The 20,691-nt window shown below is 51.0% G+C and overlaps 4 protein-coding genes across 10 annotated transcripts in view; 2 read left to right on the top strand and 2 right to left on the bottom strand.

The window, feature by feature from the left end:
• LOC100962255 (lymphocyte antigen 6 complex locus protein G6d) overlaps positions 1 to 5,270 on the top strand; it is an 11,083-nt gene extending 5,813 nt beyond the window's left edge. The window contains exons 1-3 of one of the 2 annotated variants that reach the window (XM_023512907.1): positions 3,263 to 3,317; positions 3,436 to 3,582; positions 5,047 to 5,270. In XM_023512907.1, the coding sequence (XP_023368675.1) occupies positions 3,263 to 3,317; positions 3,436 to 3,582; positions 5,047 to 5,270 (426 nt within the window). Of the gene's footprint in view, positions 1 to 3,262; positions 3,318 to 3,435; positions 3,583 to 5,046 lie in introns of those variants that run through there. The other variant, XM_003789285.1, reaches the window with a different exon arrangement.
• A 1,799-nt stretch (positions 5,271 to 7,069) lies between these two features.
• On the bottom strand, positions 7,070 to 10,569 carry LY6G6C (lymphocyte antigen 6 family member G6C). Its single transcript, XM_003789026.1, has 3 exons — positions 10,518 to 10,569; positions 7,759 to 7,869; positions 7,070 to 7,284 (listed from the first exon to the last, which is right to left on the bottom strand). The coding sequence occupies exons 1-3, from the start codon at positions 10,567 to 10,569 to the stop codon at positions 7,070 to 7,072; spliced, it is 378 nt and encodes a 125-aa protein (XP_003789074.1).
• A 1,882-nt stretch (positions 10,570 to 12,451) lies between these two features.
• On the top strand, positions 12,452 to 14,186 carry MPIG6B (megakaryocyte and platelet inhibitory receptor G6b). Of its 5 annotated transcripts, none has more exons than XM_003789017.1 (6): positions 12,452 to 12,551; positions 12,789 to 13,136; positions 13,277 to 13,367; positions 13,722 to 13,762; positions 13,876 to 13,974; positions 14,082 to 14,186. In XM_003789017.1, the coding sequence occupies exons 1-6, from the start codon at positions 12,491 to 12,493 to the stop codon at positions 14,153 to 14,155; spliced, it is 714 nt and encodes a 237-aa protein (XP_003789065.1). In that variant the 5' UTR covers positions 12,452 to 12,490; the 3' UTR covers positions 14,156 to 14,186. The 5 variants fall into 5 exon arrangements, with proteins under 5 accessions (XP_003789065.1, XP_003789064.1, XP_003789066.1 ...); XM_003789016.1 differs by having other exon boundaries at positions 13,895 to 13,974; XM_003789018.2 differs by lacking the exon at positions 13,277 to 13,367 and having other exon boundaries at positions 12,491 to 12,551.
• A 3,011-nt stretch (positions 14,187 to 17,197) lies between these two features.
• Positions 17,198 to 20,630, bottom strand: DDAH2 (dimethylarginine dimethylaminohydrolase 2). 2 transcript variants are annotated; one of them, XM_023512909.1, is made up of 7 exons: positions 20,198 to 20,630; positions 19,002 to 19,366; positions 18,785 to 18,884; positions 18,589 to 18,644; positions 18,326 to 18,445; positions 17,640 to 17,789; positions 17,198 to 17,490 (listed from the first exon to the last, which is right to left on the bottom strand). In XM_023512909.1, exons 2-7 carry the CDS (start codon positions 19,296 to 19,298, stop codon positions 17,374 to 17,376), a joined length of 840 nt encoding a protein of 279 aa, XP_023368677.1. In that variant the 5' UTR covers positions 19,299 to 19,366; positions 20,198 to 20,630; the 3' UTR covers positions 17,198 to 17,373. The 2 variants fall into 2 exon arrangements, with proteins under 2 accessions (XP_023368677.1, XP_023368676.1); XM_023512908.1 differs by having other exon boundaries at positions 18,589 to 18,662.
• Between the last annotated feature and the right edge of the window lie 61 nt (positions 20,631 to 20,691).

Genomic DNA, 20,691 nt, shown 5'->3' on the forward strand with positions numbered 1-20,691 from the left:
AAAAAAAAAAAAAAAAAGAAGTGGAAAGAAAAACCCAGAGAAGGGAAGACAGTGCAGGAAAAGAAACAGAGGTAGAGGCTAGAGGGATGCAGGGATTGAGAGAAATATACACAACACAGGAAGAGGAGCCCGGAGGATTAGAGATGAATTTAAAAAGCGACATAAAAAGCCAAACCTCCCGGGAGGTAGAAGGGGAAGTGAGAAAGTTAAGTAGAGGGCACCAGAGGCAGATAAGAAAATAAAAATTGACATTGACTGAGAGGCCCAGGCAGAAGCAAGAGGTGAAATAAAGAACAGAGGTAGGTCAAAGATGCAAGGGCTGGTCCTGGTGGCTCAGGCCTATAACCCTAGCACTTTGGGAGGCTGAGGTTGGAGACGGGCTTGAGGTAGGGAGTTCGAGACCACCTTGAGCATAAGTGAAACCCCCCCATCTCTACTAAAAATAGAAAAAATTAGCTGGATGTGGTAGCCAACTCCAGTAGTCCCAGCTGAGGTTGAGGCAGGAGGATCACTTGAGCCCAGGAGTTGAGGTTGCAGTGAACTGCTACACTCTAAACTAGATGACAGAGAGAGAAGAGAGAGACCCTATCTTAAAAAAAAAAAAATGCAGCAAGGAAGTTACAGTTAGCCTCAAATGCCTTTGAAAGGAAAAAATTTCTCTTCCACGTTATCAGGCTGATCTGAGGTCATTCCTGATGGCGGGTCCCCTGAAGGCCCCACCCCCCAGCTCTCTTCTTGACCTCTTCCAGTCCCCTCTCCCCTCCAGCCCTCTGCTTCCAAGATAAGACTCTACCCCAGCCCCTGCCCCTTGAGAGTTCCCCAGTGCCCCTTTACCCAACATCCCACAGAGAAACAGGAGGCAAAGCAAGACGCTGAAGGTGCCCATGGCTGGACCAGGCTCAGGAGTCTAGGAGAGGTGATCTGCACCCCAAGATCTTGTGGGTTGGAGATCTGGGCGAGACAGGGAGGGAACAGTAAACACACATAAGGAGTAAATGTGAGGGGTGGAATAGTGACAAGAATCACCAGCCTGCTGCAGTAGGTAACAGCTCAGGCCCAGCCCCCTGCTGCTGCTACCCACATCTCTCACACCCTCTGCCCTAACTTGAGTTTGCCTTTGCTGGGAGGGTCTCCTGAGCGCTCTGTGTGTTCTGTGTAACTTTGCTTGTCTCCCACTCCTGAGATGTGTCTGTCACCTTCTCTCCTACTCTTCTCTCTCTCCCTTTTCCTTACGCTGCTCTCTGCTCTCTCAATTTGTCTCCCTGTCTTTGTTTTCCCTGTCTTTCTCCCTTCATGTATTTGGATCTCTCAAGGTCACCTATTCTAACCAACCCTGGCCTAGATCTGTTTGAGTGTGGAATCTACAATAACCCCCCACTACCCACGCACAAACGCAGACACAAAGCGTTGCTGTATAAGGGCAGACCCCACCCAGCTTCCAATCCCTTTGATCCCCAAGCTTCAACCTTTCTCCCCATAATTATCCCTGCCAGCTTTACTACTTTGGAGGAAAGAATTAATCAGGGGTGGGGCTGGAGGGCTGATGTGCTTCCACTGGGGAGAAATCAAAAAGATTTGGAAGGAAGGTGTGGATGGGATTTCAGGTTGGGGGAGACTGTGGTAGAGACTGGAAGACAGGAGTTGAAGAGACTGGGGAGTCAGGATTGAGTGTCCCAAGAGAAGTGAGACTAGGAAGCAGGGGAGGTGAGATAGGGGAGACACAGGCAGCCATGAGAGCAGTCATTTTCAAAGCTTTGATCTCAAGATCTCTTTGTACTCTTACAAATTACTGAAGAACCCAAAGAGCGTTTTTCTTTTTCTTTTTCTTTTGTTGAGACAGAGTTTTACCTTGTCACCATTGGTAGAGTGCCATGGCATCATAGTTCACAGTAACCTCAAACTCCTGGGCTCAAGTGATTCTCTCGCCTCCACCTCCCTAGTAGCTGGGACTACAGGCACCTGCCACAATGCCCAGCTATTTGTTTTTTGTTTAGCAGGCCTGGGCCAAGTTCGAACCCACCAGCCCCAGAGCATGTAGCTGGTGCCCTAACCACTGAACTACGGATACTCAGCCAAAGAGCCTTTCTTTCTGTGGGTTATATCAATATTTACTATATTAGAAATTAAACCGGCTCGGCGCCTATAGCTCAATCGGCTAAGGCGCCAGCCACGAACACCTAAGGTGGCGGGTTCGAATCCCCAGCCTGGACCTGCCAAACAACAATGATGGCTGCAACCAGAAAATAGCCGGGCGTTGTGGCGGGCACCTGTGGTCCCAGCTACTTGGGAGGCGGAGGCAGGAGACTCGCTTGAGCCCAGGAGTTGGAGGTTGCTGTGAGCTGTAATGCCACTGCACTCTACCCAGGGGGACAGCTTGAGGCTCTGTCTCAAAAAAAAAAAAAAAGAAATTAAACCAGGACTTTTTTTTAAGAGAGAGAAAGTCTCAAGCTGTCATCCTGGGTGGAGTGCCGTGGTGTCACAGCTCATAGCACCCTCAAACTCTTGGGCTTAAGCGATTCTCTTGCCTCAGCCTCCCAAGTAGCTAGGACTACAGGCGCCTACCACAATGCCTGGCTATTTTTTGGTTGCAGTTGTCATTGTTATTTAGCTGGCTTGGGCCATTTCGAACCCACCAGCCTCGATGTATGTGGCTGGTGCCATAACCACTGCATTACAGGCACCAAGCCTAAACCAGGACATTTTAAATAGGTATTTATTGAGCCATTTTAAAAATAAAATAAACTTATTACATGTTAACAAAGTATAGTTTTGTGAAAAATAACTTATTTCCCAACAGCACAATGAGAAGAGTGGCACTGCTTTACATTTTTGTGAAACTATTTAATGTCAGGCCTAATGCAAGGTAGCTGGATTTTCACATCTGCCTCTGCATTCAATTTATTGGAATATGTTGTATTGGTTGAAGTACAGTATATGAAGAAAATCTGACCTTACATAAATATGTATGCAAAAGGAAGATGCTAGAGGACCCTCTGAAAGGGTTTCAGGGACGCTCAGAGGCCTTGGGCCATTTTTAGAACCACCCCTAGGAATAAGAGTTTGAAGACTACAGAGGATGCTGAGATCATGCCATGGGGCCCCTCCCTGACTCTACTGGGGCCCAGGTGCATACTGGGGGAGACTCTTTCCTCCCTTTTTATAACCCTATAAAGCCCAAGGCAAGGGGAATATAAGGCTGGCCGAGCAGAGTTGGGAGGGGGGTGGGAGGGAGGGAAAGGCATCATTGGTACAGGCAGGCAAGATGAATCCCCAATTTGCTGGGATCCTGCTCGGCACCCTGCTGGGGTCTGCCTTGGGTAAGGAGGCATAAGGAGGCAGCCAGCTAGCCTCTCATACAGGCCTGCCCTCCCCCTCTGCCAGGTGGCTCTCCCCTCTTCCCAGGGCCCAGGTCCAGCTCTTCTTTTCTCCTGCCAGGAAGCCGCATGCGGTGCTATGACTGCACTGGAAGCCCTGACAGTTCCTGCAAAGAGACGGTGACCACCTGTGGGGAAGGTGAACGCTGTGGCTTCCTGGAGCGCAAACCTCAACCAGGCCTTGGACAGACCAAGCTATCTGAGAATCGTGAGTCCTCAGTTTCTACCTCTTCTCTCAGCCCTTCCCTGCCTCCAGCCCCACCCCAATCCTTCTGACTTCCAGAACCTTCCAGGCTCCGTCTGGCTCTGGGCAGATGGTGCCAATGTTGGCATAGAGCAGTCTGTCCTCCTTCTGTCTCCTGACAGAAGCCACAGTCCTTGTGCTTCCCCTGCCAGAGACTCTCAGAGGCCTGTTCACTCAGGAATGGAAAGCTCTGTCCTTTGAAGGACATATGTATGTATGTTTAACTATTTTATCTCAAAATAGTTTTGGATTGACAGAAAAGTTGTAAAACAGACAACCAGCTTCCACTAATGCTAACATTTTACAGAACCATAATACAATTATCAGAAGAAAACATTGGTATAATACTACTAACTAATCTATAGAGTTTATTCCATTTAGCCAGTTGTTCCATTTATGTCCTTTTTCTGGTTTGGGATTCAACCAGGATCCCATGTTGCACTTAGTTCTGGTGTCTTCTTCTTTTTTTTTTTTTTTTTGAGACAGAGCCTGAAGCTTTCATCCTGGGTAGATTGCCGTGGCATCACAGCTCACAGCAACCTCCAACTCCTGGGCTCAAGCAAGTCTCCTGCCTCTGCCTCCCAAGTAGCTGGAACTATAGGCACCAGCCACAATGCCTGGCTATTTTTTGGTTGCAGCCATCATTGTTGTTGTTGGGCCCAGGCTGGATTCGAACCTGCCAGCTCAGGTGTATGTGGCTGGTTCCTTAGCCGCTTGAGCCACAGGTGCCCAGCCTAGTTCTGGCGTCTTCTTAGTTGCCTCCACCACCTGTGCAGGTTCTCAGTTTTTCTTTATCTTTCATGAACTTGATGCTTTATTTATTCTTTGAGACAGAGTCTCCCTCTGTCACCTTGGGTAGAGTGCCATGGTATCATCATAGCTCACAGCAACCTCAAACTCTTGGGCTCAAGCGATCCCCCTGCCTCATCCTCTGAGTAGCTGGGACTATAGGCTCCCACCATGACACCTGCTTAATTTTTCTATTTTTAGTAGAGATGAGGTCTCACTCTTGCTTAGGCTGGTCTCAAATTCCTGAACTCAAGTAATCCACCTGTCTTAGCCTCCCATACTGCAAGGATTACAGGCGTGAGCCACTGCACCCCAATGAACTTGATGCTTTAAAGGAACCCTGATAAGGTGTTTTATAGAATATCCCTCGATTTGGATTTATATGATATTTCCTCGTGATGAGAATGAAGTCATATGTCTTAGGCAAGAATACTACAAAAGTGAGGTTGTGTCCTTCTCAGTACATCTCATCAGGAGTTCACAATGTCAATGTTTTAACTGTCATCACTTAGTTTCAAGGAGGTGGTTTTCGAGGGGCTAGAGAATCCCTTTAGGTTCTTTGAAATCACATCTTCTCTGACCCAGAAGGGAAGTGGTGAAACCAGGAATCCAACATACTAATCTCATTCTCTCTGTCAGCCTCAGTGACCTTGATTCATCAACATCCAGCCTGCGTGGCAGCCCATCATTGCAATCAAGTAGAAACAGAATCTGTCGGAGATGTGACTTACACAACCCACAGGGACTGCTGCCTTGGAGACCTGTGCAACAGCGCTGTGGCAGGCCACGTGGCCCCTGTGTGCATCTTGGCTGGAGCAGCTACAGCCCTGGCCTGTGTCTTGCCAGGACTGTGGAGAGGGTAGAGGGAGTAGGGGTAGGGGTGGAGGGAACAAGGGAGCAAGGGACATCTGCACATTTAAGATGAGAAGACAAGCACTCCTCTGTGAGCCATTAAAATCTACAGACCACTCTAGAGCTGACTGGAAAATTACTTCTATTCTTTGTTGATAGGAGGGCTGAAGGGGTAATATGAAGCATCTAAGTCATAGTTTGAGGGTTAACAAATGCCAATGGACTTAGTTACAATGGTACATTCCTTAACCAATTAAACCCCAAAGGACAAAGGCCCATATGCCCTCAGTGGCTCCTGGATCCTCTTGCTGGGGAGAACCTTCCTTAGCAATGACACTCACTGAGCAGGCTCTAGGCTGAATGGGGGTCACCAGGGTTCCATGAGCCTGGCTGTCTGGGTTTGCTCCTCTTTCCCCCATTTGGAACTTCACTCCCACTAGGACTATTTTGTTTTTCTTTTTATTTATTGTTTTTATAAGATGGGGTCTCACTATGTTTTTCAGGCTGGTCTGAACTCCTAGCCTAAAGCAATCCTCCCACCTTAGCTTCCTGAGTTCTGGGATTACATCAAGCAATCACATCCAGCCCAGTAGGACTACTTTGAATTGAGAAAGGAATAAAAGCCCTGTGACAGCACAGTTGCCTAGTGCTCCACTTAGCAACTAGGCCAGGTGAGGTCTCTGAATCTAACCTGAGGAAGACTGAGGAAAAGTCCCAGGCCTCATTCCCTTGTTCCTCTCCTACCCTTTCCTGGGAGCCCTCAAGCCAGGCTGCACCTGTGTCTTGGCAGTGCATCAGGGGTGTGGCCTAAATTTAGGATAAGGGTTGTTTCTCCAAAATACTGGGACCTGTGTGTCACCCCCAAATACTGGAAGGGAGGATGGAAGCCTGAAAAACCTGTTCCTCCATTTGCTCTAGCTCAGCCTCCCAGGGAAACTCCCGGAAGAATTCTTAGGTAAGGGTGGAGGACTAAAAATGTTTTTTCCTGGCTCTGTGCCTATGGCTCAAATGACTAAGGTGCCAGCCCCATACACCTGAGCTGGTGGGTTCAAATCCAGCCTGGGCCCTCCAAACAACAATGATGCTGCAACCAAAAAAAAAAAAAAAAAAAAATAGCCAGGTGTTGTGGTGGCTCCTATAGTCCCAGCTACTTGGAGCAAGATGGGAGAATCGCTTGAACTCAGGAGTTGGAGGTTGCTGTGAGCTGTGATGCCGCAGCACTCTACCGAGGCAACAGCTTAAGGCTCTGTCTCAAAAAAAAAAGAAAAGAAAATGTTTTTTCCTGAAGGCAACCTGACATTTAGGTCTTCTGATAATAGATATACAATTTATCAGACATTTATTACCCAAAATGGAAGGTGAGTATGGGAATTGGGTATGTATGGGAGGCAGAGTTTGTAGAATCAGGCCCATGCAGTGGGGTCATCAGATCCTTTCTGGGAGCCTTCATTGGGGACAAGACAGAAGCCCCATTTCAGGCCCAGATTCAAATCCCTCTCCAATTAGGGCACAGTAGTGTGTAGGAGACAAAGTGGACAGTGTTTCTAGGGGTCAGTATAGGCTCTGGAGTGGTCTACAGGGAAATGGGAAGGGACTCAGAAAAAGCAGAGTGGAGGGCGTGGCAGGAAGGATGGAGAGGGAGACCACTCTGGGGTACTGTTTAATTAAAGGAAGAGCAGGGACTGGGGAAAAGCATTTCAGAGCAAAGGGTGCTAGGAGAGACCATTCTGGGAAGCTAAGAGATACACAGACACAGGGAGAGAAGCTCAGGCTAAGGCAGGTGGGAGGAGGGGCAGCCATGGAGTGAGTCTCAGTGCATCAGCCAGAGGCCAAGGCCAGCCAAGGATGTGAAAAAGATGAGGGCCAGAGCTGGAGTGGGCCGTGGGGCTGGGCTATTACAGTTGTCCTTGTTGCAGCAGGTAGTGTTATAGGTCAGGCCCAGCTTGTTGTTGGTTTGGTTGTAAGCTTCTTGACAAGGGTGTTCTGGTGTGCCACAACGCAGGTTGGAGAAAACCCACATCTTACCTAGGGGTATGAATGGGCAGGAGGTCAGCTCTGCTGGGCACCCGGCATGCCTGTATCTACCTCCCCCACCCACACACACACACACACACAAGTATCCTTCACCCCCAACTCTGCTCTGGCCCTCCCTGATTTTATCTCTTCTTAATCTAATCTTCCTTCTATACGTCCTTACCTGCCTCCCATCTCAGTTCTATCACGTGCTGGTCATGAGGCCTTGGACCTCTTACTATCCCTTTTTGAGGCTGTTTCCTCAGTATAATAATAGCACCACTATCATAGGGTTGTCATGAACACTAATTGAAACAATACGTGTAAAGATATAGGATAATGTCTGGTACAATCACCAAATATTGACCAAATATTATCATTGCTGTAATTCTCTATTCTGTCTCAGTCTTAGCTCCAGTTGGGTCTCAGTCTCAGTCACAGAGTCTTCCACTGACCCCTCTCCCCACTAAAGAAGAGGATTTTTACCGAGGTATACATGGGTTGTCAGGCATTGTTGTCCTTGCTCCAGGCGGCATGACTGACGGTCCACACAGCCCAGCACAGGGACCTTGTAGCAGGAGTGACAGCGAATGTCAGCTGCAGAGATATGAGTCAGGCTGAGGAGATGGGGTCTCTGACTTACTTGGGGAAAAGCTGAGCTGGGGTGTGGAAAGAGGGTGGAGAAGAGCCAATTGAGTAGGTGTTCAGACCTGTTTGACTGTTTTGTCCAGTAGAGACAAAGCAGGTGAGTGATGCAGCCAAAGTAGACAGGAGGTGTTGCCATTGTGAAAAACCCACACCCTCAGTATCTTCTTTCAACTCCACCCCATTTGGGATGAGTCAGAGGGTCAGAGCTACAAACAAAAACACAGGGCTAGGTAGGACTGGCGTGGTGGCTCATGCCTGTAATCCCAATACTTTAGGAGACCAAGGGGGGTGGATTGCCTGAGGTCACACATTCAAGACTAGCCTGAGCTAGAGCAAGACCCCCATCTTTAAAAAATAAGCTGGGTGTTGTGGTGGGCACCTGTGGTCTCAGCTACTTTGGAGGCTGAGGCAACAGAATCGATTGAGCCCAAGAGTTAGAGGTTGCTGTGAGCTATGATGCCAGAGCACTCTATTGAGGGTGACAAAGTGAGACTGTCTTAAAAACAAACAAATAAACAAAAAAACACAGGGCTGGGGATAGATGAAATGTGAGGATACCATGGGGGAAGTAATGAGGTGGCAGGGGAGAAGATAGAGACTTGAAAGGGGGAGAAATATTAAAAGTAAAATTCACGGGGAGGCTCGGCACCCATAGCTCAGTGAGAAGGGTGCCGGCCATATACACAAAAGGTGGCAGAGCCACGTCTAAACAACAGCTAAACAACAATGACAACTGCAACCAAAATATAGCTGGGCATTGTGGCAGATGCCTGTAGTCCCAGCTACTCAGGAGGCTGAAGCAAGAGAATCACTTAACCCAAGAGTTTGAGGTTGCTGTGAGCTGTGACACTACAGCACTCTACCAAGGACAAAATAGACTCCGTCTCTAAACAAAACAGACAAACAAAAAATATCATGGGGAGCCGAGTGCAGTGGCTCATGCCTGTAATCCTAGCACTCTGGGAGGCTGAGGCAGGTAGATCCCTTGAGCTCAAGAGTTGGAGACCAGCCTGAGCAAGAGTGAGAACTGTTGGCAGCACCTGTGGTTCAGTGAGTAGGGTACTGGCCCCATATACCGAGGGTGGTGAGTTCAAACCTGGCCCCAGCCAAACTGCAACAAAAAATAGCCGGGTGTTATGGTGAGTGCCTGTAGTCCCAGCTACTTGGAAACTGAGGCAAGAGAATCTCCTACACCCAAGAGCTGGAGGTTGCTGTGAGCTGTTGCCACAGCACTCCATTGAGAGTGACAAAGTGAGACTCTGTCTCTTAAAAAAAAAAAAAGAGTGAGACCTGTCTTTACTAAATATAATAATAATTTTAAAAACCTAGCTGGGCGTTGTGACACATGCCTATAGTCCCAGCTAGATGGGAGGCTGAGGCAAGAGGATCTCTTGAACCCAAGAGTCTGAGGTTGCTATGAGCTATGACACCACGGTACTCTACCTAGGGTGACAGAGTGAGACTCTGTCTCAAAAAAAAAAAAAAAAGAAAGAAAGAAAAAGAAAGAAAAATCATGGGGGTTACAACACTGTCAGAAAAATACCTTGGAACTTGAGCCTGGCAAGAAAGTCACCTGTGGCCAGCTTTGCTTTAGCAATTTACTCTTTGCCTCCTGGGGTTGGCAGGAGCCTGGGAAGAGGACTCAGACATCAATAGAATCCTCTTGCCACAGCAGCTCTTCAGCAGAAAGGAATAATAACTGGGAGATAGATCATCAGATTCTGTCTTAGCAGGTTACCAAAATGCACTGCCACGACACAGTTGCAGCCTGGCTTGAGGGCTCCCCCAAAAGGGTAGGAGAGGTACAAGGGAATGAGGCCTGGTGTGGAAGCTGGCATGCCAACATTTCTGCTTCAGCTAATTCAAGGTGTGGGTATGCAAGGTTTGCAGAAGAGGTCAGTCCAAGGATAGAGGAGCCTGGTAAGCAAACCTCATTGAAACCCATCTTACCCTGATTGTGAATGGCCCTAGCATCCCCTCCAATGAAGCCTCGGAAAAACTCCCTATGTCCATGGGAAGCTCTAAGAGGTCCCTGGTACCAGAAAGTTCTTGCATCCCTTGTAGGAAAGGAGGTGTAACCCATGGTGGGGTGGGATAGGGGTGGGGGGAAGCCATGGCTGAGAGATTGAGTGCCTAAGTCCTTTGACAGAGTAGATGGTAAGGGTGGGGTACAAAGGGAACCCGAGGCTGAATGCCTAGTCTCAGAGAAACACCCTGCTGCGCTGAGCGCAGGAGGTGAGAGGAGAAGACAGGTAAGCTGAATCCTGGAGAATTGTATATTGAAATGGGCCTGGCTGGGTAACTGAATAACAGAGTTTCTAAGGATGCAGCTTGGAGGGGGAACAGTGGATCAGATCCCTAGCAGGTGAGAAAAGTGGGTCTTTTTCTTGGAGGTGAGGAGGGCAGATGGAGACCTAGGAACCTGAGCAATGGAGCAAGGAGCCTGTCACAGGGAAGCCTGGTCCTAGAGACACAGGAGAGCTGAACCAGTGGGGTGCTTGGGATCTTGAGTAGTGGGTAGTGCAGGGCAGCAGGTAGGTCAGGGCATAAGGGTCCTGACCAGGTGAACCAGATCTTTGGGGTCCCCATGTGCTTACCTGAGACCCAGCAGAGCAGAGCAGATAGGGTGAACAGCAGAAGGCCTTTCATTGTGAGGGTCCTGAGAATGGTAGCAGCTGCAGCAGCTGACAGAGTAGATTTTCTGGGACCAGGTTCTGGGAGTTGAGCGGCCTTTTTGGAATTTATAATCCCAGAGGCTCCACCCTTCCCTGCCTCTGGTAGCCCCTCCCTCCCATTTACACACAGCAGACAGGAGGCAAAGACTAGGGGGGAGGGGCTGAGCAGGGCTAGGGGTGGGGATAGAGAGAAGGATGAGGAGGATAGGTGCCACTAGAGGCCAACTCCATTTTTTTTTTAAAGACAGTCTCACTTTGTCACCCTTGGTAGAGTGCCATGGTGTCATAGCTCACAGCAACCTCAAACTCCTGGGTTTAAGCTATTCTCTGGTCTCAGCCTCCCAAGTAGCTGGGACTACAGGCGTCAGCCACAATGCAGGGCTATTTTTTACAGACTAGGTCTTGCTCTGGCTCAGGCTGGTCTTGAACCCTTGAGCTCAAGCAATCCATTGCCTCGGCCTCCCAGAGTGCTGGGATTATAAGGTGAGCCACTGCACCTGGCCCACCAATTCCATTTTGGTGCTTGGTTTCAGGCCAGGATTCCCCTCCTGGCCCCCATCTGGAGTCCTAACTGCCCAGTCCTCTGAGGGAGTATCCCCAAAGACTCCTTTGTTATTTACAATGGCCATGGTGGTAACTTCTGCTGGTTCCTGTCTGGGAAATGAACAATGGAATGAGGTCCAAATTAACTGCCAAATTTGAGTCCCTGGCAGGGGCATGCATAGAACATGCGGGCAAAAATTGAAGTTGGAAACGGCCGGATTATCTCGATTCAGCCTCCACTCAGGCTTCCCAATCCCTGTTCAGCCATAGAATGAAGGGTTTGCGACGTCACTGAGGGCTTCTGTGATGGGAAGGGGCGGGGCTGGGACTGCACGTCCAGGAGAGCCAAAGCCCTGCGTGCTAGGAAGGGGTTCCCAGGACTTCTCCCCGACTCCACTTGGGCTTGGCGTGGCCTCGGTAGCTACAGTCCAGTGAGGGCTACTGGAGTCTTCGGTGTGGGCGTATGCACTTGTTTCAAAGCGCCTCTTCAATCAAAACCTGTCGACTTGGGCGGGGCACCGCGGCCGGGAGGGACAGCGTGGGCACAGAAAGGTGAGGTAGAAGCTAAAATAAGAATAGAAATAATAATAATGGCAAGCACTTAAGTAATGTTCCTATGTGTCAACCATTGTTCTGGTTTTTTGTTTTTTTTTTAGACAGAGCCTCAGGCTGTCACCCTGAGTAGAGTGCTGTGGCATTACAGCTCACAGCAACCTCCAACTCTAGGACTCAAGCGATTCTCCTGCCTCCCCCTCCCAAGTAGCTAGGACTACAGGCGTCCACCTCAACGCCTGGCTATTTTTTGGTTGCAGCCGTCATTGTTCGGCGGGCCGGGTGGATTCGAACCCGCCAGCTCAAGTGTATGTGGCTGGAGCCTTAGCCGCTTGAGCCACAGGCGCCGAGCCTCAACCATTGTTCTGAGCGGTTCATGTGAAATACTTTATTTACTTCTCCCAATTCCCTATGAGATAGGTGCTTTTATCCCCCATTCTACAGGTGAGAAAACAAATTAAATGGTTTGGCCAGATCACGCTGCTAGTAGATGGCAAGTCAGGATTCGAACTCAGGCAGTAGGCTCCAGAATTCATGATGCTCCCAGCGGCTGCTATACTGGAGGAGTTAAGGCAAAAATGTTTGTGTAAACGGTTGGAACACAAATTGTAAGTGAGCATTGTTGAGGATTGTGAGTTTGCCTTCGAGGATTCCCAAAGGGATCCAGGCAGTTTGTGGCCCCGCCTCCGCTCTTATCGCAGCCCCCAGCCCCACCATCTCCCCCCACCCCCACCAGCTTCCCTCCGGTCTCCCCGGCTGACTCACTCGCCGCCACTGTCCACCACATCCACATTCCAACCATGGCCCTGTTTCTGCAGCTACTGCCTCTGCTGCTCTCGAGGGCCCAAGGGGACTTAGGAGGTAAGCGATCCTTGGGAGAACGTGATAGGCATGGAAAGACAGAGGCACTGAAAGGAACTCACCCAGGGGGACTGAGTGTGTTGAGTGAATGTCCCGGATGGTCGGAGTACAGAGGAGAGGAGAAGGAAATGAGGGGGCTCCCTAGAGCATCAAAGTGTATGTAGGGATGGGCAAGGAAAGTCAAGAAAGTTATAGGGTTGGAGACGTGCCTTAACTACCGCCCCCGGCTTCCTCTAGCTTCTCTGGACGGTCGCCCTGGGGATCGGGTGAATCTCTCCTGCGTAGGGGTCTCACACCCCATCCGCTGGGCCTGGGCGCCTAGCTTCCCCGCCTGCAAGGGCCTGTCCAAAGGACGCCGCCCGATCCTGTGGGCCTCGACGAGCGGGATCCCCACCGTGCCTCCGCTCCAGCTCTTCGCTGGCCGCCTACGCTCCCTGGACCCTGGTATCCGACGGCTGGAGCTCCTTTTGAGCGCGGGGGATTCGGGCACCTTTTTCTGCAGAGGCCGCCACGAGGACGAGAGCCGTACGGTGCTTCACGTGCTGGGGGACAGGGCCGATTGCCGGGTCCCAGAGTCTACCCACGGTAGGTGGAGGCCGGTGCACACAGCAGAATTTAATTTCGACTCCTACTGGAAGGTGAGGGCGGGGCTGAGAAGGAGAGCTAGCTTTCTGTGGTCGAACCCCTAACTTCGGCATCCGTACCCGCCACGCCTTTCCCCCCAGGGTCCGTGTATCCCCAGGTGCTGATCCCACTGTTGGGCGCTGGGATGCTGCTGGGACTGGGAGCTTTGGGCGTGGTCTGGTGGCTGCGCAGGTGAGCACAAAGGGCGGGGCCTGACTTAGGGAGAGTGGGCCAGAAGCGCGAGGGGCAGGACTAGAACCTTTACAGACGAAACGGGTAGATCTCGAGCCCTGGGCGGGGCGTAGAGACTACTGAGGAAGGTCAGAACTTGGGAGCTAGGCCGTGGGCTGGGGAGTGGAGCACAGGCTAGAAGAGCCAAGCTGGAAGTGCTGCCGAGTCAGAGCACAGGCGCCACTACGAATGGGGGTGGAGCCTAAGGATCCCTACTCCCCCGCCGTCTGAGTCTGCAAGTTGGTCGGCTGTTGTGAGCGGCTTGGAGTAGTGAAACAAGATTGGTGACTCAAAAACTCTTATATGTCTTTACAGGCGCTCGCCCCCGCCCCCGCTTCGACCACCGCCCAGATTTGGTGAGACTAACTCCACCCCATTTCTTTCTACCTGCACATTCCCCGCCCCTCATAACTGAGTCTGAGCCCTTGCTGGGAGCAGACAAGTTGGTCACTTTCTCTCCATCCTTCAGCTCTGTCCCCCCCAAATAGTTCCACTGGTGAAACTCGAGCCCCAGAGGCCAGTAAAAGAGGAGGAGCCCAAGATTCCAGAGGACCTGGATCAAGAACCGGTAAGGGCTTGCTGGGATCCCCGAAGAAAGTGGACCAGCAAAGGGTCTGGACCTCAAGGGAATCAGACTAGGGAGACCATCCTGCCTTCCTCTTCTTCCTTCTTCAGAACCTACTCTATGCGGATCTGGACTATATGGCCCTCCAAAGACCTCGCCGGCTGTCCACAGTGGTGCCTGCTGATGCCAATACTATCTATGCAGTTGTAGTTTGAAGGGAAGCCCTTACTCCAAGCCTCCCAAGCTAGGGGCTCCCAGCTCTCCATAAGCCTCCTTCCCTTTTTGACCCCTCACCTAGAAGAGGAAGGCACTATGGCATAGGAATGAGCACTAGGGCCGGGCAGTGGCTCATACCTATAATCCCAGCTTGTTGGGAGGCCTAGGTGGGTAGATCACCTGAGCTCACAAGTTAGAGACCAGCCTGAGCTAGAGCCAGAACCCATCTCTAAAAATAACCAGGTGTTGTGGTGGGTGCCTGTAGTCCCAGCTACTTGGGAGGCTGAGTCAAGAGAATCGCTTGAGCCTAAGAGTTAGAAGTTGCTGTGAGCTATGACAACAGGGCACTCTACCAGGGGCAACAAAGTGAGACTCTATCAAAAAAAAAAAAAAAAGGGAATGAGTACTATCCTGGGAGTCAGGAGCCCTGGGTTCCAGGCTATCTCTGCACTGAACTTGCTTCTTCACTTATCCTCACCTGTCCTATGACTTCCATGTATGCTTCACCACCTGTGTCCTCTCCAAACCAGCTTGAGCTCTATCTCCCCATCTTTAAGACATCAATAACTCCTACTTGCTCTATCTCTTCCCTTTTCTTCACAAAGTTTTTTTTTTTTTTTTTTGAGACAGGGCCTCAAGCTGTCACCCTGGGTAGAGTGCTGTGGCGTCAAAGCTCATAGCAACCTCCAACTCCTGGGCTTAAGCGATTCTCTTGCCTCAGACTCCCAAGTAGCTGGGACTACAGGTGCCCCCTACAATGCCTGGCTATTTTTTGGTTGTAGTTGTCTTTGTTGTTTTGGCAGACCTGGGCTGGATTTGAACCTGTCAGCTCTTGTATGTGGCTGGTGCTTTAGCCACTTGAGCTATAGGCGCCGAGCCATTACTCCCTTCTTTAAATTCTATTTTTTTAAATTATTTTATTTTATTTATTTTGCAGTTTTTGGCCAGGGCCTGGTTTGAAACCTCCACCTCCAGCATTCGGGGCCGGCGCCCTACTCCTTTGAGCCACAGGCACTGCCCCTTAAACTCTATTTTTCTTTGCTGCTGGTATCTTTTTGTTGGACTCTGCTTTCTTGCTCTCTATCCCCACAGTTTTCCCTTTCACCCCCTTCCTTCTCTTCTGGGGAGCTCTTATCCACAAGCAGTCCTTAGCCCTCATGTTTCTACAAATGACACCCAGAACTCTCTCCAGCTTAGATGTCAAACTTGGGATTTTTAAACTGTTCTTCAGACATCCCACCTGGCTGGCCCTAGGTATTTTGCACCCAGCAAGTCAAATCCAACTCATTATCATTGCCCAAGCCATTCACTTAATCCTCCTCTGCATTCTCTCTTGATCAACCCAGTTGCCCAAGCTAGAAACTGGGAGTCAAGTAGACCTCCTTTCTCCCTCCCTCCCAATGAGCAATCAAGTCCAGTCTTTCATCCTTATTGTCACTATCAAAGCCACACCCTTCTTATGTTGAAGACTGGCACCTGAAGGTACTCTCCTCATTTCCTTTGTGGATTCCCCACAGCCTCACCTCACCCTCCTGCCTTTGTTTTTTCTTTTTCTCAGACAGAGTCTCACTTTGTTGCCCTTGGTAGAGTGCTATGGCATCATAGCTCATAGCAACCTCAAACTATTGGGCTTAAGCGATTCTCTTGCCTCAGCCTCCCAAGTAGCTGGGACTACAGGCGCCCACCACAGTGCCTGGCTATTTTTTATTTATTTTTATTTTTAAAAATAAATCATTACTTTGTACATCGATGCATTTATGGGGTCCGGCTATTTTTTAGAGATGAGGACTTCCTCTTGCTCAGGCTGTCCGCCAGCCTTGGCCTTCCAGAGTGCTAGGATTACAGGCTTGAGCCACCATGCCCAGCCTGCCTTTGCTTTCTGAAGCCAGAGAAATCCTTCTCAAGTGCTTATTTCAGAACTATAGTATTTCTCTCCTTAACTTTCAGCTCTGTACCCATGGGCCTTGGCTTTGGGTACAATATGCTACATTACTTTGTTCACTGTCCAGGCTTATTACTGTCACTACACATGCCTACAACATGCCAGCCTTAGCGAATTTCTCCCCATTCCCAAAATATACCTTTGCCCAATACAATTCCTTCTTCCCAAGTTACCCTTTTCTCTCCCCCCACACTATCTGCCTAGCTAATTCTTATTTATCCCCAGGACTGAGTTCAAGTGTGACCTTTCTGGGAAGCTCTTCCTGATTCTCCTTGCCTACCCCTGCATACACTTTGATGCCCTAGGGAGCCCCCTTATTTCCCTCATAGAAATAGCTTCCTGTGAATTGTTCCATCAAACTTGTATTTCAGTCTATAAGAAATCTTCATGTGCTGTTTTCCCTAACATCACAGTGCCTGGGGACTGACCCTTTTGATATCACTGCTGAGCCTCAGTAAATGAGTGAATGAAAATGAATGTCCCTAGAAGCATCATTTTCTTTTTCCATATCAAATTGGGGTAGAATAGTAACTACCAGCCTCTGAATCATCTGACATTTATTTATTTGGTGACAGAATTTCACTTTGTCACTCTTGGTAGAGTGCTGTGGCGTCATAGCTCACAGCAACCTCAAACTCTTGGGCTCACAAGAGTTTCTTACCTCAGCCTCCCAAGTAGCTGGGACTACAGGTGCCGGCCACAATGCCTAGCTATTTTTAGAGACGAGGTCTCACTCTGGCTCAGGCTAGTCTCAAACTCATGAGCTCAGGCAATCCACCAGCCTTGGCCTCCCAGAGTGAGTCACCGCACCCAGCTCTGACATGTAGATAAACTCAGTGAGTGATCTACTACACACTCTCTTCTCTGCCCTGGACACATTCACCGCAATAGAAATTCTGTCTTGTCTATCTTGTGCCCAAGCTCCTATGACATGGTTGGGCAATGAGTCAGTAGGTGCTTAAAGAGAGATTTTTGAATGAAAGAGGACTTCCCTGCACTGACCCCAACCTCAGGTTTCAGTTCTGCCCCATCACTGTACCTCAGTAAGAGACCAGCCACAGCTCAGTCTAAACAGTCAATGACATTTTATTGATCTGAGAGAGGGGACTCATCCAGTGACCCTCATTCTTTCCCCCTACATTCTACCCTCCCCCCATCTTGAGGCCTCTTCCCTCTACTGCCTATTCACCATACTCGAACCCTCCTATTATACTTCCTATGCTGCCCTACCTAAGGCCAGTCCCTCAGCTGTGGGGGCGTGTGCTAAGCACCAAACAGAGGGAGCTGAGCCCAGCACCAGCCTTCTCCAGTTCTGAGCAGGACACAGGTACCAGGGTGACATCAGAGAGCTTCTGCAGTGCCTGCAGGGAGGACACAGAATGGGGTGAGGGGAGTAAGAAGTAGAGGCCAGAGCCAGCTCAGAGGGACCCCACCACCCTCCTTCCTCCCATTAGGAAAGCCTGAAACTCCTTTCGTTGCTTGCTGTTGGTGGAGTTCTTGCCTCCCTCACCTCCTGGCTGTTGGGCAGGTCCCCACCTCCACGGTGTAGGAGGAAAGGGGCCACACCAGGCAATCCAGGACGAAGAAAGAGACAGTCAGCAGCTGCATCATCTGGGAGGGTTAGGGAGGCATATGGGTGATCTGTCAGCACTGCCATTGCCTGGGAAAGAGAAAAGAGGAAACATTCAAGTCTAGTGTCTCTCCATAATTGAGTCTGCCTGCCCTGCCACCACTAAAGGCTGGGGATAGAGTTACATTTGTGGCATAAAATGAAAGAAAGTTCATAAGTTTACTGTGTGTCAGCCACTGTTCTAACCTTTAGTTACCTTTGCTAATTTCCAATTTGGACTCACATGCAGTTCTTTTCACCTGCTCCTCTCTTCCTCCCTTCTCCAGCCCCCACCTGTCTGCCTTTTCCATCCTTAGAGTTAAGCTTAGATGCCACTTCTGGGGAGTTTCCTGAATCTCCAGTAAAGCAAGTTAATCACCCATGATCTGCACTCTTTGAGGGGTACTTGTAACTTCTTAATTACCTATGTGTTCTTTGGTACTAGACTGACAGCCCCATGAGGGGAGGGGTTGGGGCTAATTACTTAAGCCTCCCAGCTCCCTGCCTCCTGCCTCTGCAGCCAGAGCCCTGTCTATTTTTGTTTGGCCCCGCCCAGTTCCTCCCCACCCAGCTCTGTCCCTCCTCACCCTGACAGCCTTTTGGGCAGCGTCGCTGCTGCCCGCAACAACAGTGCGGGGTCCCCCCATGCCACAGAGGCCGCGTAGATGGGAGGGGCCTGAGACTGGCACAGTGGAGACAGCAAAGTCCTTAGGAGAGCAAAGGAAGGTATTCAGGGGCAAGGGGAGAGGAGAATCAGCTGCCATCAGCCTCTCCCTCCCCAGCGGGCTCTCATGCTCTTCTGGCTCCCACCTGCGCCCGGTTTCCTCCCAACGCTGGTCACGCTTCTCACCCGGAACGTGTCTGCAACGATCTCAGCTCCTCGGTGATTGGTCCACTTGGAGAGGCCTACGAAAAACTCTCGGCCTAAGTCCAGGAGGCCAAGAAGGTTTGAGGGCAGGAGTTAGAAGCAAGATCCGAGGCAACTCAGTCTCCCCATGCTCTGCTTTCCTGTGCAAGACCCAAGGAGTGCCGCACCCTAGCCTCACCAGTGAAGAGAACGTCAGTGCCATCCAGCGTCGCGGTCTCATCTCCTATCTCTACTATTCGAAGCCCCAGGTCCTGGAGGGCTTTGCGGACTCCATCAACCTTAGGGCAGGAGAAAACTGAGGGCTGAGACAGACATACCCCTAATTCTTCCCCAAAGCCCCAGATAGCCAGCTCCTTCCGCTCTTCCCTCTACCCCACCCTTGCCTTGCCTCTTACCTCTGGCCTTCGAGCCGGGCTCCAGGGCCGTGTGATTAGGGCCGTGTCCCCTTGGATCACAGCTGTGTCACCGAGCAGTGGTCCCAGTGGCAGGGACTCCTCAGGAGGCAGTTCTAGCAGCTGCAGCCCCAGTCTCTGCCTCAGTTTACCCCCCAACACCCCGTGCTCCCTTTGAGCTTTAGCCAGGTCCAGAGATGGAAGGCCGGCCCCCGCACCTTCACCCGACGCCAGGCTCTCTGGGACCCCCCGGATCAGGGCATGGGAGCAGCGGCCCAGCCCCTCCCCCGGTGTCCCCATCCCATTCACACAGACGCCCCCTCCTGCTCCACTGATTTCTTAGTTTTCTCTCTATTTACTTCGCCTGTCTGGAAGAAGAAACATAAAAGGGGGGAGGCAGAAAAAGACATGCAGGGTGGGGGTGGTGGTTAAGAGCGCCCAGGTCTTCCTCCCGCCATCTCTGAGCGCCCCTCCCACTCCGCCTCCCCCTTCCCGATCTTCCTGTCTCAGATTCACTCTACCCTTCACCCTCTCGGGTCTGCTTCTTTAAGAGGACTCCGAGAAATAAGGCTGGGGATCCTTAATCTCCAAAACACCTGTTGCCCCCTGCTCGAGGGTTTCGTGAGGACCCTGACAGACTCCCCTCTTGGCAACCACTAGGATGCGCTCACTCCCCAAAAATGCAGCGGCCCCGCCCCCTTAACCCTCACTAGTACGCTGCTGTAGGGATCTTAAGTCTGGCTCCGGACCTACAGGGGTTATGGGACAAGAGAGAAAACTGGGGAGAGAGGGCCTGGGGGGAATGGAAGTCCTGGATGCCCCAATGAGGCAGGGAGAAAGGGACGGGGAATGCAGAGAGGAATTAGAGCCTAAGGAGTTAAGCATTCTCTCTCCACCCCCGGTAGGTCACGCTGCCCCTAGCGCGACTCAGTATAAACCAGACCTAGTCCCGGAGGACTGGGAGAGGTCTAAAATGAAATGAAAGAGGCGGGGAAACAGTGGGCGTGGTTCTGGGGCTCCAGTGCCACTCCAGGCTCCAAGACCGAATCCCTCTGTTCATCTTGCCTCCAAAGTCCACCCCGCCCAGGTCCGCGCCCAAATGCTGGATCCCTGCACTCTGTCCGATGCAGGTATGGTACCGATAACCCCAAACTTTGGCCCCCATACGGCCCAGGGGACACCCCTCACCCCAGACTCACCTCTGGCTGCCACCCTCACTCCTGTCTCGCTGTGATCTCGGCTGGCGTCCCACCCCGAGTTCAGAGTTGGTGGGAAAAGAAGTCCCAATCTTCAAGCCTTAGGAACTAGGAGTTCTGGATTTTAGGGAGCCTTTGGATAGCCGAGATCCTGTACTACGATGGGGCGGGGGCGCGACGGTCTGGCGGCTCCGGGGCATTGTCTAAGCGGGACGGGGCGGAGCTTCTCGAGGGCACGCCCATTCCGCCCAGTTACGCCGCGCCCATTCCACCCGGACTGTACCCCCCCAGTCATAAGTCAGCACCGCCCTGCGAAGGCTGCCCTGGCCCGCCCAGATGAGGCCGGCTCTGGCGGCGGGGCCGCAAATGTGGCATGGACCACAGGACTACAGTGAGCCAGTACAAAAAATGGCAGCCCCACCACAAATACCCCTTAAGAAATTCCTGGCTTTGCCCCAGCTTAAGATCACTGATCCACTGGTTATCCGGTATCACCT

Source organism: Otolemur garnettii, unplaced genomic scaffold (genome assembly GCF_000181295.1).
Source record: "Otolemur garnettii isolate 467f Iridium unplaced genomic scaffold, OtoGar3 scaffold00031, whole genome shotgun sequence".
NCBI lineage: Eukaryota > Metazoa > Chordata > Mammalia > Primates > Galagidae > Otolemur > Otolemur garnettii.